Raw genomic sequence first — 13,065 nt, 5'->3', positions numbered from 1 at the left:
GAATGAACACGATAGCAGTAACTGGGATAAGAGGTTCAAAAATACAAACTTTTCTTTCCCAAAAAAGCAATGCAAAAATAAAGTTTGAGAAGTTCAACGCTTCTGGGACTCTCAAAGTATCTTGAGAATGCTTAGACTATTTTTTAAGGTTCAAAAAACCAAAGCAGTTTGAATTATTTTCAGGAATTTGGATTAACATGTGGGAAACAGTAGTAAGCTTGTAATAACAAAATCATACTTCTTACTTCGATTTTAAAGCTGATACTGTATTTGGGAGAATGAAAGTGAATAAATTCAATTAAATGTACACAGATTAAATAGGTATTTCTGCACTGAACACATAATTTTTGACATTTACAAAAAATTATTTTTCTGTTTATGACTAATGCATGAGAAAAATAATCAACAACTGGTATCATCCATGAATAATTCAACTTCTCTTTAGAAAAAAGCATCCATCAACAACAGCCAAAGCTCTGTAGTAATCATACATATATGCATAGCAGATAAAACTAGTACAAAATAAAAATTTCTGGAGTTTATTAGCAAAGTATGCCATGCTCAATAGTATCCAGGGTATAGTATACCTCCAACACTGTAAGGGATTTCCATTCTATTTAACTTATTTTAGTATTATAATGGCTAAGTAAATTAATTTGATGGAGGAATGCATCCAGAAAGCACTCTGGAATCTCATTCAAAAATCAGCACATAAACCTCCTTTAATCTTTCATCTTCCTTGCAACACTGCATTAATGACATGCAGATGTTAAAATTGCTGGCAAATCCCTGCTGAACCACAGAATTAAAATAGCTTTTCACTTTTGCAGGGATCTGTAGCAATGGATATTGTAGAAAAACAGCTTCCCCCTAGAGCAGTTCCTCCCACTGTCAGGTGGTTCTGAGACTTAGTGCCCCTCTACAGACTCCATCATGAGCTCCCATTTCTTCACTCATATTTCTAAAATCATACTTGAATAGCAGAACAGGTTAATCACCTTTCTGTGAAGAGTCTGTAGTGAAAGAATGGCTGAGGCTACAAAAGGACATCCTACTGCAGTGCTATTACAGCAGAGTTATTCACAGTCCCTTCATGTTTCTTTTGTCCCACATGTTCAAACACAAGTATTTAAATTTAAAAGTGAAATACAGAAATTGTTGTCTGTAACCAATCTCTATTTTACCTGCATTTTTGCAATACAACAGTGCATGCTGTGAAATTTAACACAAGTTGCAACAAAATATAGCTAAAGACAGATTGCATCATAATCACATAAGGACTTCATCAAGTAAAATCTATTATTAATTTGTTTACAAAACAAATGGGTTTCATTATTCACACAAACATCTGAGCAAATGACTCATCTTTCATTTTTATATTTACTTATGACTAAGATAATTGCACACAAAGAAGGTGATTTAGCCTCCTAATGGACCTAGCATTTCAAATTTTAATTGTTTTTTAATTACAGAAATCATTACTGTCCCTAGTGTCTTCAACTAGACTTCCACAAACTTTAATAACATAAAAGTTTCCATTACCTTATCAAGTTCTGGATCTTGAAAAGGAAATTTGCTTATAACAATTCTGTATTCCTCTTCATTTGCTATTGGGATAGGGCTATAGTTGTCTGCTTCAAAAATATCCCTGGTGAATAAGTGAAGTGAAAAAATTTGGACATGTAACTTACAGTATTTTCTGGTGTTAAAATGTGTAAATAAATATAAATTTTACCACCACACTTAGATCTGCATCTTCAAAAAGTTTTAATAACTTTACAAATCCCAAGTATTTTTTGTTTACTTTGGAAATATTTCATATATGCTAACTCTTTACAGTATGTCTAATCACAGAGGGAAAAAAAAAACCCCTAAAGTGTTTTCATATGTGCATAATACAGCAAAGGAACCTTACAGCAACTAATCCACTCCAGAGTAAACTGTAATACACCTACTGATTAAGGAAACCTGCACTTTTCCTACACTAAAGCTGATATTCAGAGTGTCTCACTTTGGCACCAGAGCTATATATGGTCAACGGAGATCACTGAGAGAACTTCAAGCAGGATATGGCCACGGCATTGCTTGGGCACCCTCTGAACTTCTGTACTAGTCAAATGTCTATTACAGAAGCACAAGGAACTGGAGAACCTTAAGTGGTCAATTTAATATTGAGGTCTTTCATAATAAAACATTTTATGGCAAACAATTTCTGTGCATTGAGACATCACACCCTATCTGCAAATAGGCTTTGGAGTACAGTCTCAGGCTGACATGTTCCGGGGTTTAGATTTTATTCAATCAAACGATCCCAAGGAATTGGTGGAAAATGTCCTTCATTAAAAAATGAAGACATAGTGACAATGTCAGTAGTTTGTCAGGCAAATATGCATATCAGCCAACAGTAAACATTAAGACAAACTAAATTAGGAACCTAAAGCCCTATTGCAATAACCTGGAATTGTCAGACTCCTAGAGAAGAGAAACAGATGTCTCCCCTGCATGGTTCTCCGATAATGTCCCTTTGGAGACCTTCCTTCTTTCCATCAACTATATAAGCAGTACTTGTTGTCTCTTCTTCTAATTAGTCATTTCATGTGATGAATATCTTACACCTAACCAACCTGAAATTCATAGACAACACTTGAGTTAACAAATACTTTCTGAATTACATCATAAAAACTTGAGCTCAGACAAAAACAATAGATGCAATACAAAAGGCACAATTATTTTGATATACTAACCTGAACAATCCAGACCACTTTTTAAGAAGTGTTTCATTGTATTGGTCTCTTATTTCAAATAGAAGATCAAATAATCTGTTCACAGGAAAACCATAGCCCTACGGGATGAAAACGAAGAGGGTATAGTTCAAGAACCAATACACTCAACTCCTATCACAACACTTCAGAAGTCTGAGCTAAGACTTATATTCAACCTTATCACCTCTATAACACAAATTACAGTACTTGAAGCACACTATTACATGTTGACTTAGTAAATTTTTACCAAAGTATTTATACTGCGAATTGGGAAATTTGCCCCATTTCTCCTTGTTTGCTAAAAACTGCAAGAATACTCTCCAGTGGTGCTCACACAATCTTTCAGCTAAAGAGTTAATGGTAACTGGAATGCTATTCTTTTTTAAGATGAGAAGTAAAGCATTTTTAAAAGACAAGAGTGTACACAAATCACAAAACTATTTTACACAGATATGAATAACTGATGCGTGCTGGATAGCCCAGAACACATATGTTCAGTTCACAATACTGAAAATCAGGACCTAAGGCAAGAAATACATTTCTTAATATTACTGTGTAATTTGGAGTTTGATTTGTAGATATGATTCATGGTAACACGAACACTGCGCTCACCTAAAGTTAAAATCTGACTACGAGAATTTCAGTTAAATTAATAATACAGTACGTACTTGCAAAGTATCAGCAAATACTACAATGAGATTCTTCAGTTCCAGAACAAGGTCAGGATCACTGCAATATGACTGAAAGTGAGAAATTCTGGTTTTATTAAAAGGATTTAACATTTTCAAAGAATAGTATCACAGATTAAACTTCTCCTTAAGGAAAAACAATCTAGATTTGTTTGTCTTTACTTAGTCCAGCTATAAAAAACTATTTGTTAAATTTTTATAAAACTATCAACGGTGTAAAAGTTCAGAAAAAGTCAACTAAAATATGAGATTCAAATAACACCAGCATGGTGTACTGAGACTGAAAATCAGCAAATTACATTTATTTTAGTGGAACATAAGCACACTTGGCTGAATCAGTATCAGAGAGGTTCCACAGGACATTCTTTCGACCACAAATCTTTGGTCTAACTAATGCTGTACCCCCTCAAACAGTTTTTTTCCAGCAGTATGGGTAAAACTTATTAAAATATTTCCTAAACAATTTCAAATTTAAATTGGATGATAACAAGGTCAAGACATTAAGTTATTTACTAGATGACTGAAACCGAAATTTGATTCTCAGAGGTGTAGAGTCATACAACTAAGGCTTTCACCTCAGCTTCACTATTTGAAATACTGGATAAAGTAAAAAAAAACTCTGTTAAAATAATTTAAAGCTGCATGGGAATATAGTATTGGTTGAAGATAATATACACCTGTTTCACCTTTCTTGAAGTTTTGATCTTAGCATACTTCATTAAAAGGAAGGGTTTGGTTTATTTATCTAAACATTAGTCTTCAGTAGGATGATGTTAGAGAGCTTCTGATAGAATTGGGTTTGATGGGAGTTATGCATATAGAGAAGAAACAGTGACCAAGAACACAACAAGACTTTGAAGAGTTCTTTAGAAATTACATTACTTTCAACCTTTAAATCATCATCCACATGGAGACAATTAACTAGCAAAGTATTTAGTTTTAAAAAACACTGGATGACTATATCTCACTAATCCTCTCAAAAGAAGTAAAAATGTATGAGAACACCTCAGGTACCACTGCTAATAAAGGTCCTATGACAACTATGGTTGCAATCTCAATTTCTTCCCCATTTTTCCTCAGTATATATGAAATATAATTTTTTTCTTGAATTAAAGATCAGTTTTAATAACAACAAAAAATAACATTGCATAAAGGAAATGCTGCTCGTAAACATTCAAAAGGGAAAGATAAAGTTCTTGTATTGTTTCCGACAGTAAAAGTTACACCAACAGTAAACTCTGAAACAATTTATTATCAGTCAGTCTGAGTAAACAATGTGTATTCCACTGGTTTTTCACAGAGGAATAAGAAACAGCATCCAGCATCACTGCAGCTAAGGTAGGAATATAACTTTAGGAGACACACTTGAATGCACTGAAATACCCAAGTGATACAAAATTTTTCCAATACCTTTACTTCAACATAAACATAACACTACTATAGCATTGAAGAGAGAGCTGCAAGGGTTTTGCTGGTGGAGTTTATTTTGGAAACACAGCATTTGGAATGATAATTAGGAACTATTTCCTGGTGGTGCTTTCAGTGCTGAACTATTCAATCTGATCTAATGAAGAGGTCAGTTGAGACTAATGAGGAAGGATTGCAATAATAACAGCAGATTAACTCTGCATATTCTAAACTGCTGGACTAAGAGGAGGTTTGGAAGACCCAGTGAGTTGTAAATCAGTGGAGGATTATGCAAATAGCCCATGGCTGTGGATCACAGCCTGATACTGTTGGGAAAAACAAAAGCTTGGCAGGCTCCCTCCCAAATCTGAGCAATTTTTAATCACAAGAAAAAGAAAACATGAGAGAGGTGTAATTTTTCACTTTGTTGCTATCCCAGCTTTAAATACATAGAGCTCTGAAGTAAGAGGATTTAAACTGCAATACTGATAAAACTTCTCACTTACTGAATGTGTTCTAAGAACAGCAATGATCTTGGAAAGGGCCATGTTCCAGAGTTCATCGGTGTATGTCCTAGTTACCAGTCCTTGGGTTACATGTAAAATGTGGTCTTCTACTACAAAGAAACTAAAACAGAATAATACTCAAATTATTACATTTTTTCTAATATTAGAGCAAATACCACCCTTAACACCCAAGCATAGCCAAAACCTTCCCCACTGGAGCAGTGACACTTGGGTAGGTTTGGTGTTGTGCTTCACCCAGAATGAAGTCAAAATGTGAAAAGTTTGTTTCATGCCATCTGGAGCTCAGGTTGCTGGAAGAGCACTGTGCTGGTAGGATCTGGATGCTCTTTCCTGCTCAGATCCAGCAATAACCACCCTCATGATTTGTGCAGAAATTGAATCTTGCAGAAGAAAGTTCTTGGACCGTGGGCAAACACAGGCTGAATTAAGAATCAACACCGTAAAACTGAAATGAATTTTCATTCAGAAAACTTACCCTACAATTTGACTGAAGTATCTTCTATAGCCTTCTACCGTTTCATGCTTTCAATGAAAAAGAAAATAAGTTTAGGAACAAAAATACCACTAAGCATTAGCTGCAACTCAAGTCAAGGCAAGACCGAAAATACTGATTACCATGCTTGACTGTGGTTGCAGAACTAATCTTGCTTGTTTCCTCCTTTGTTTTCTGTAGTAATTTTCAAATATTTCTCCATCACCCTAAAAAAAGACATAAGTAGTCAAAAAAAGAATAGTGTCTCAGTGTGAAACAGGCCCTTCTTAATTTAAAGGTAGAATTCTCTTAAACTAAGCAAATATTTTGCATTTATTCCACATGTAAACCTCCAGCTGACACCAGCAACCTTTTGCATGCATGAAATACACAGAAATTAACTTTTTCTGCAGAGAAGCTTACAACCTGTACTGTAAATATAAATTTTGCTCACATGCCTACATTTTGTCAAGCAACATTATACATTTTAAACAGTATGTCCATTTTTAAACTACAATTTTCAGAGTATATTAATAATCATAGACAAGGCATATTGCCTATTACTGTATAATGTAAACTCATTGTCACTTAAAACATTTCTCTAGGTTATTCAAGAAAGTATCTGCATTATAAAGTTGTTACAAAGATGCTTCTATGAATATATGACACATCTGAACACAGCCTGCATTAGCTTTGCCTGAGGAAAGACACACATCCTCAAAAATACAATACCTTCTGTGCCTAAAGATTACATTATGAGGAATTCAAGTGACATCCTACTCATCTCATTAAGATGACCATTCAGTAGAAACCATCTGTCCATTTGAAATCAGTGCTACACTGACTCATCTATCTACCAAACCACATGCAATTTGTATGCAAGCAGAATAAAGCAGCTTAGCATTTTTAAGGTTTGTTTTCAGTTTATGAGTCTATTATTAGGCCATGGCTATTCAGAATTCCATTACTCGGTCTTCCAAAAAATCTCCAAATCAAATTATTACATACATTTTATCCTATTAATCCAGCATTATTTACCTAACTCCTTTATAAAAAATAAATTTAGTTAATAATGAATGTTTAGTCAATAATGAATATTTAGTCATATTTATAAATACTGTAAACCCAAGAAAGCCTAAATGTAAAAGAGAGACTTTGCTTAAAAACAAAACCACTTGAAACCAAGATGCAAGTTTACTAACACCATAAATTTACTAACAGTAACTGTCTGTTGCAGCAGAACTTTATACAGTATGCTCCAATTCATACAAACACATAATGATCAGAGATACCAACCATTCACCTCCAGCCCAAATATTCAGTGCAGTTTTCAGATTGTTGACTACCACCTCCAGCATCAAATCTCTACCCAGTCCTGACAAAAGCTTCTCAAGTGAAAAGGACTAGCTATTCTTCTCAAATCCAAACCACAAGTGGAGATGTAAAATATCTTATGATTATTTATAGACCACACTATACTATGGAGTCATGATTAACAATTCAGGCATAACAACTATTTGAACCAGATGTGCTGATGCAAACAGCAGAATACACCAACAACCCTGATGGTTCACACCCTGAACCAGCAAAGTCTAGGCAAGATAAAATATAACATAACAATGCATTTGTTTTGCCCAGCTTCCAAAATTACGTGAGTTTCTATCAACAGAAACAATAAATCACTTCATGTTTTGTTATAAATTTTAGGAATAGTGCTAATACATCAAGTCCTATTTCACACCATAGATACACTTGTTTTACACTGATACAGTGTTTCATTAAAAGGTAACATCACATGCAAAAGGGGCAGGGGTATCTTCTCCAGAATTTATATATACAGCATCTCACATAATACACGGGCTAAAAGAAGATCTTTCTGTATATTTCTCATAAGTTTCTAGTCTAAAGAAAGGTTACTGGTCCATAAATACAGTCTATGTTTGGTATGTATATATCTCGTCATCACTAAGTTGGAATCACAAGCTGTGTAATATTCTGAGATATAAAAATTGTGCTTTCTTCTTCAATATGAAGAAGCAGAGTAGAAAACTTCTGTCCTGTGTAAAATTAGAATATTTTCTACAGTTCTGTAGCAGAGACAGAATTCATTAAGAACGTAACACTTGCTGTAAGATCCTTATTAGAGAAATGCAAAGTCGTCTGGTATCAACTCCCCTTCTTTGCCACCATCAAGTTCTCTAAACTCAAAAGAGATGGTTTGCAACACAAGGTAAATGAGAAGGACTCCCAACAGCGGCTAATGCAGAACTCTTGATAATGTTATCACGGCTTATTAAGGAAATTATGCTGGCCAGAAATACAGAAATCTACATCAACAACCCTTTTTGATATCATTCCCAGTTGTTTTCTGTCTCCAGTAAAATTGGAATCTGGAAAACTCTTCGTGTAAACCCAAAAAGCATACCTTTGGATCAAGGCTATAACTTCAGGATTCTTGTCAAAGTGAAGAATACAATTATGTATTATTTTTAATTGTCATCTATCAATTTTACTTCCTGTTCCTTTATTAAACTAAAGAAAGAATTAGTAGCTGTTGTCAACTGGTATGCTTAATTTTACACATTCTTAATAATGTGTTATTTCCCACTGCTCTCTGTTAAAAGAAGCAGTCCACCAGTCCACTCTTTCAATAGTTCTGGCAGCCTGTCTTTCTGTCCCTCCCAACTTTTCAGGGAGATGAACAATTAATGATGGATTTGTTTGCATTTTTTCTTAAAAAAAAAGTTACAGTGAAATTACATTTTAAAGGGTATTTCAATATGCAAGCTTTCATGTAGCACAGCTGCAAGGATTTCATAAAAAGAAGATAACCCTGCCTGAATGCTTGAAGGCAGGTGCAGCTGAGACTGTAGGATTAGCAATACTTACAAGCACATCATCTACATGTCACTCATACTTAAATTCTGTACGTAATCTGACTTCAAAAGTAACTGAGACATAGGAAAGATAAGAAAACAACAAATAATTTGCTACCACGTTCCCAAAAAAAGTTTTCATCCTTGTAAACTTGTGCCTTGAATCTGTTTCACAGAAGCTAAAATAGGCCATTGCGTCTCTGCTATTGAATCCAATCTAATCTGGGCACACCCTGCCAGAATCTCCAGATTTTGCTTCCCATTTTTCGCTACTACTCTGATTTCCACAAGACTCAGACTGAATATATGTTTCTTAACGTTCATCCAAATACTTGGCTAACATGGAACACTTGTGGGAGCTGTAAAAGTGTGGATACCAGTAGTAAGGCAAACATGCATATTTTACTTAAAAACACCTTAAATGCCTTCTGGAGTGCCCTTTATGATGCATACAAAAGAACTCATGGGCTCATGCCCTGAGTACCCACACCCATTTCAGCTAGTTCATCCAGAACTACTAACACTAGAAGCAATATACCTGTCTGTTTGGGAACTATTAGGAGTTCCAATTTCCTAACTATTAGGAAATAAACATGTAACTTGAAAAATTTAAATCTCTTTTTGAGGTCCACCTTAATACATACCAAGACTGAGTAGATGTGCAAACACCTATAGACTGGAGAAAAGTCTACAAGATCTTGGGCAGTTAAAACCTGAAGAAGAAAAGGAAAAAGAAGAGTATATAAAACATAATAAGCATATAATCTGCAAAACAGGATATATTGCCAACAGAACTTGTCTACATAATAAGGACTCAAAAATGCATGGCTTCTATCCAAAAACAATGACACAATTGCTCCAATCTCTCCTCCTTTTCCATTAGCCATAAAATTTGTGTTACAATACCACACTCCTTTCTTGATGTTTCCAGAGCATCAGATTTAAAGGTCTAAATACTCACTGTTTTATTCAATTTTGGAATACTGAGTATCTGACAGATGAAAGAGGCCTTACCTAGGCTGAGGTCCTCAACACCAAAATGCAGAATTTAGCAACACCAGAATATTCTAGTGAGCCACATAACACTAATAGTAGGCAGGTAATGTATGACGTAAGTTGCAACTGAATTCCAGAATAACTGCAAGCCCTGTCCAACTGAATGTCTTCAAACCTAATGCTAAAGGTAGCATTAATATTAATTAATATTAATATTTTTATTATTTTTAGCATTAATTAATATTTTAGCACTAATTATTCACCTTGAAATGCTGATCTGGACTGGTACACCTTGAAGGCGTTCTGTGTATTTTTCTAACTGATTTTAACCATCTAAAGACAGTGTAAAGACAGTGAGTTTTGTTCAATAAACCAACAAAATTCACTTTAAATAAGATGAACTGATTTAGTACAAAGTTACCTCTTCTTCATGTTCATCCTCATCTTCAAATGTTCGCTTCAATGTGATTTCATTCTTGGATTCCAAAATCCTGTTTCTACCTAAATGCATATTCCGACCATAGTTTACATTATTCTGCTTCTGAAGAGCAGTACTAAAGGTTTTCTGCTGCTGTGCCTGTTTTAAGAGTAGAATCAATTAAAAGGCATGCAATTCAAGTTTCACCACTGATGAGCATATGCTAGGACATGAAAAACAGGTGGTCCAATTGAATAGACAACAGTATAACTGCAAGGTATATGCACACTCTCAGCCTACACCAGTGATTTTGCCTTTAATCAGTTTGGGATGATAAATGAATTCAATAGTGGATCCTGGATAACTTTTCCCTAACCCCCAGAACAAAATTTTAAAGGCAGAAAATTTTTTTTAAAAATCAATCTGTACTTTTCCTGATCATAAATTGTAGAGAATCAATATATAAATGAAGTACAGGTATCTGAGTTCCCAGATACTTTTTTGCTGTCTTCAGTTAAGTCTAAATGAGCAGTCAGCTGCAGAAGTCAAAGGCACTGTATTGGCCTCACTATTGAAGGCAGCACTGCATAACCTTGCAATTAAGTTGCATTTATAATAATCAATGCTGCATTTTACAAGAACCTTAGGTGACAAAATGGCAACCCAACCTGAATTCTGTCAACGAGAAGTCAAATGAAAAAGGTATTTGCTCTCCAAATAAATTTTAAAAGCATTAACTGCTTTAAAACCTTGCCTAGTAGTAGTGGTCTGAAGTGGCAGATTATTTTGTGATGGAGCAAGCAAGGCCTCCAGCTGTCTCAGTCTCCTTCTGGCTCTTACTGTAGTCTTCTGTAGGAGAAGCACTTTGGAGAGAACTAGGCTGTTATCTCAACACCTCTTTTGTCTAATTCATCTTGGCCAGTAGCTGCTGAGATACAGACTATCCAGGAGCTGACTACTCAAAGTACTTCATAATTTCTTGAAACTTGAGATATACAGCATCTCTCCTTCCCTTCTCAGGGAAGAAACTACTTCTTGCCCAGGACACTGATAAAAACCACACAACACGTTCGCATTTCACAGCTCTGCATCTTTACTCAGAAGTCTGTGGGATGACTGTAATCTTTGAACAAACCTTCTGGGACAATCTGACACTAATGAAACTGAAATTTTCAGTAAACAACAGGACCGAAGTCATTCTGTTCAGCTGGCTTACCTGTTTCATGGCGGTTTCTCCAATTCTGTCAGAATGCTTTCGAATACTCTCTAAGAAGTCCTTCAGATCTGACATGGATATTTCTTTTATTTCTTCACGCAGTTTTGGAAGATTTTCTATCATTATCTGGCAAAAGCGGTATTGGCTAACTCTAGGAAGATACAGATTTTCTAGCTGCTCCATTGTCTTCAAAGCAGAATAGTATCTACAGAAGATAAAATTATGTAGCTTCTTACAAAAAGTTGGTAAAATAATTTATCAAATACATATATATCAATATCACACACTGAATCAATATACATCTAATTAATTTATTCTATTCTATTCTTAGAAAAGTTAACAATCAAAAGGTCATCCATATAATGCTTTAGTTTGAAAAAAACCCCAGTGAAGTGCCAGAGTGACTCAGTCAAGTCAAAACTTTAAGTAGACTCCTACAGTATTAACTGTTCTGATCAATAGTCCCAGTACCACATGGAGCATCCTGCAGAATGGAGTCTTGACCATTATCTTCCCTTCTAGATTGAACTGATTAGGGTTTTTTTAATGATTCGGGGTTTTTTCTAAAACACAAACTGCCAAACACCCAGCACTGCAATATATGTACCAAACAATGAAAAAAATCTTGAAAAAGCATGCCTGCACGCATCTGCCTTCTTCAGGTATACGTGAAGACATAAACGCATCTACACCCACCCTCCTTCTACCATCCTTAGTTGGAAAAGACATAGATACACCCATCCTGACCAATGCTTTCTTCCAGCAGTATATCATATTTTGCTGTAAACCACAAACCTATTAACTCTTCTGACAAAATACAATCTATCCCACCCAGAAAACAACTACATTGAATTAACAAAGTACCATAATCAACAAACCTGTGATCTCAACCATAGTTTAAAGAGAGGCACAGGAACCAGGCTAAATATGAGTAGGACAGCAGTCAACTGCAGGTGTGACAATAATTTCCCTTTATGTAGTATTCTTACTACTCAGCCGTGGAGGGAGTTGGGAAAATGAATTTAGTTTGTCTGATTAGAACAGAATAAGGTCAACAGATTCCTTCTGCCTTGGTCTTAAATGGGAAAAGCACAAACACTCAGATCAGATGGAGTTAAATTGCTGCTAGTTCCAATTCTTTCTTTCCACAAATATGGACTAATATTCTTAACCTATTTTCAGCTTTTCTTCCATAATTTTAATTCCTTTTTCCTCCTTAAAGTCCAATATAATCTGTTTTGAAAAATTACCAAATTATTTTGAGAGGAAAAAGTTGAATATGAGGAAAATCTCCTCAAATGAGAAAACCTAGAAAAGTGTCCTTTACTGTTCTTTAGTTTCTGGACATTTTATTGTAAATATCGTAAGTAAACCTTTAAAAAATGTAATTCAAGTTTCTGGTTTCCTTCAGTTGACAAAAAAATAACAAATTACTAACACTAGAGCCATGACTTCTTGTTCAGTTCTGAAATTAAGACAGTGTTTTGAATCTTCTTAATCAAGACATTGCTAAGTTAACAACTCAGCATAGCTGGAGGATGGGAAAAATCTTCTCTTTTATTCCAGAACAGAGCTTCTTTCAGAAGACTGCAAATAAAGAGGTTTCAAGTGTAAATTAGGAGCTTTTGTTTGTTATATGCTTGGTTTATATAAAATATACATAAGGTGATGGGAATGTTGCACATAAGAAAAGGTCTGGGGG

General features: G+C 34.9%; 1 protein-coding gene across 7 annotated transcripts in view; it reads right to left on the bottom strand.

Annotated features, from left to right (window-relative positions):
* Positions 1-13,065, bottom strand: part of EXOC6 (exocyst complex component 6) — an 88,558-nt gene that overhangs the window by 46,161 nt on the left and 29,332 nt on the right. For all 7 annotated transcript variants that reach the window (XM_066191186.1, XM_066191188.1, XM_066191187.1 and 4 more), the window contains exons 6-14: positions 11,364-11,568; positions 10,151-10,306; positions 9,378-9,446; positions 6,001-6,084; positions 5,861-5,907; positions 5,365-5,485; positions 3,431-3,502; positions 2,745-2,842; positions 1,543-1,648 (exon numbers count right to left, since the gene is read on the bottom strand). In XM_066191186.1, the coding sequence (XP_066047283.1) occupies positions 1,543-1,648; positions 2,745-2,842; positions 3,431-3,502; positions 5,365-5,485; positions 5,861-5,907; positions 6,001-6,084; positions 9,378-9,446; positions 10,151-10,306; positions 11,364-11,568 (958 nt within the window). The remainder of the gene's footprint in view (positions 1-1,542; positions 1,649-2,744; positions 2,843-3,430; positions 3,503-5,364; positions 5,486-5,860; positions 5,908-6,000; positions 6,085-9,377; positions 9,447-10,150; positions 10,307-11,363; positions 11,569-13,065) is intronic.

This window comes from Chamaea fasciata, unplaced genomic scaffold, assembly GCF_029207755.1.
Source record: "Chamaea fasciata isolate MVZ Bird 193981 ecotype frontalis unplaced genomic scaffold, bChaFas1.0.hap1 SCAF_9, whole genome shotgun sequence".
NCBI lineage: Eukaryota > Metazoa > Chordata > Aves > Passeriformes > Sylviidae > Chamaea > Chamaea fasciata.
This window is presented reverse-complemented; position numbering and strand designations above follow the sequence as displayed.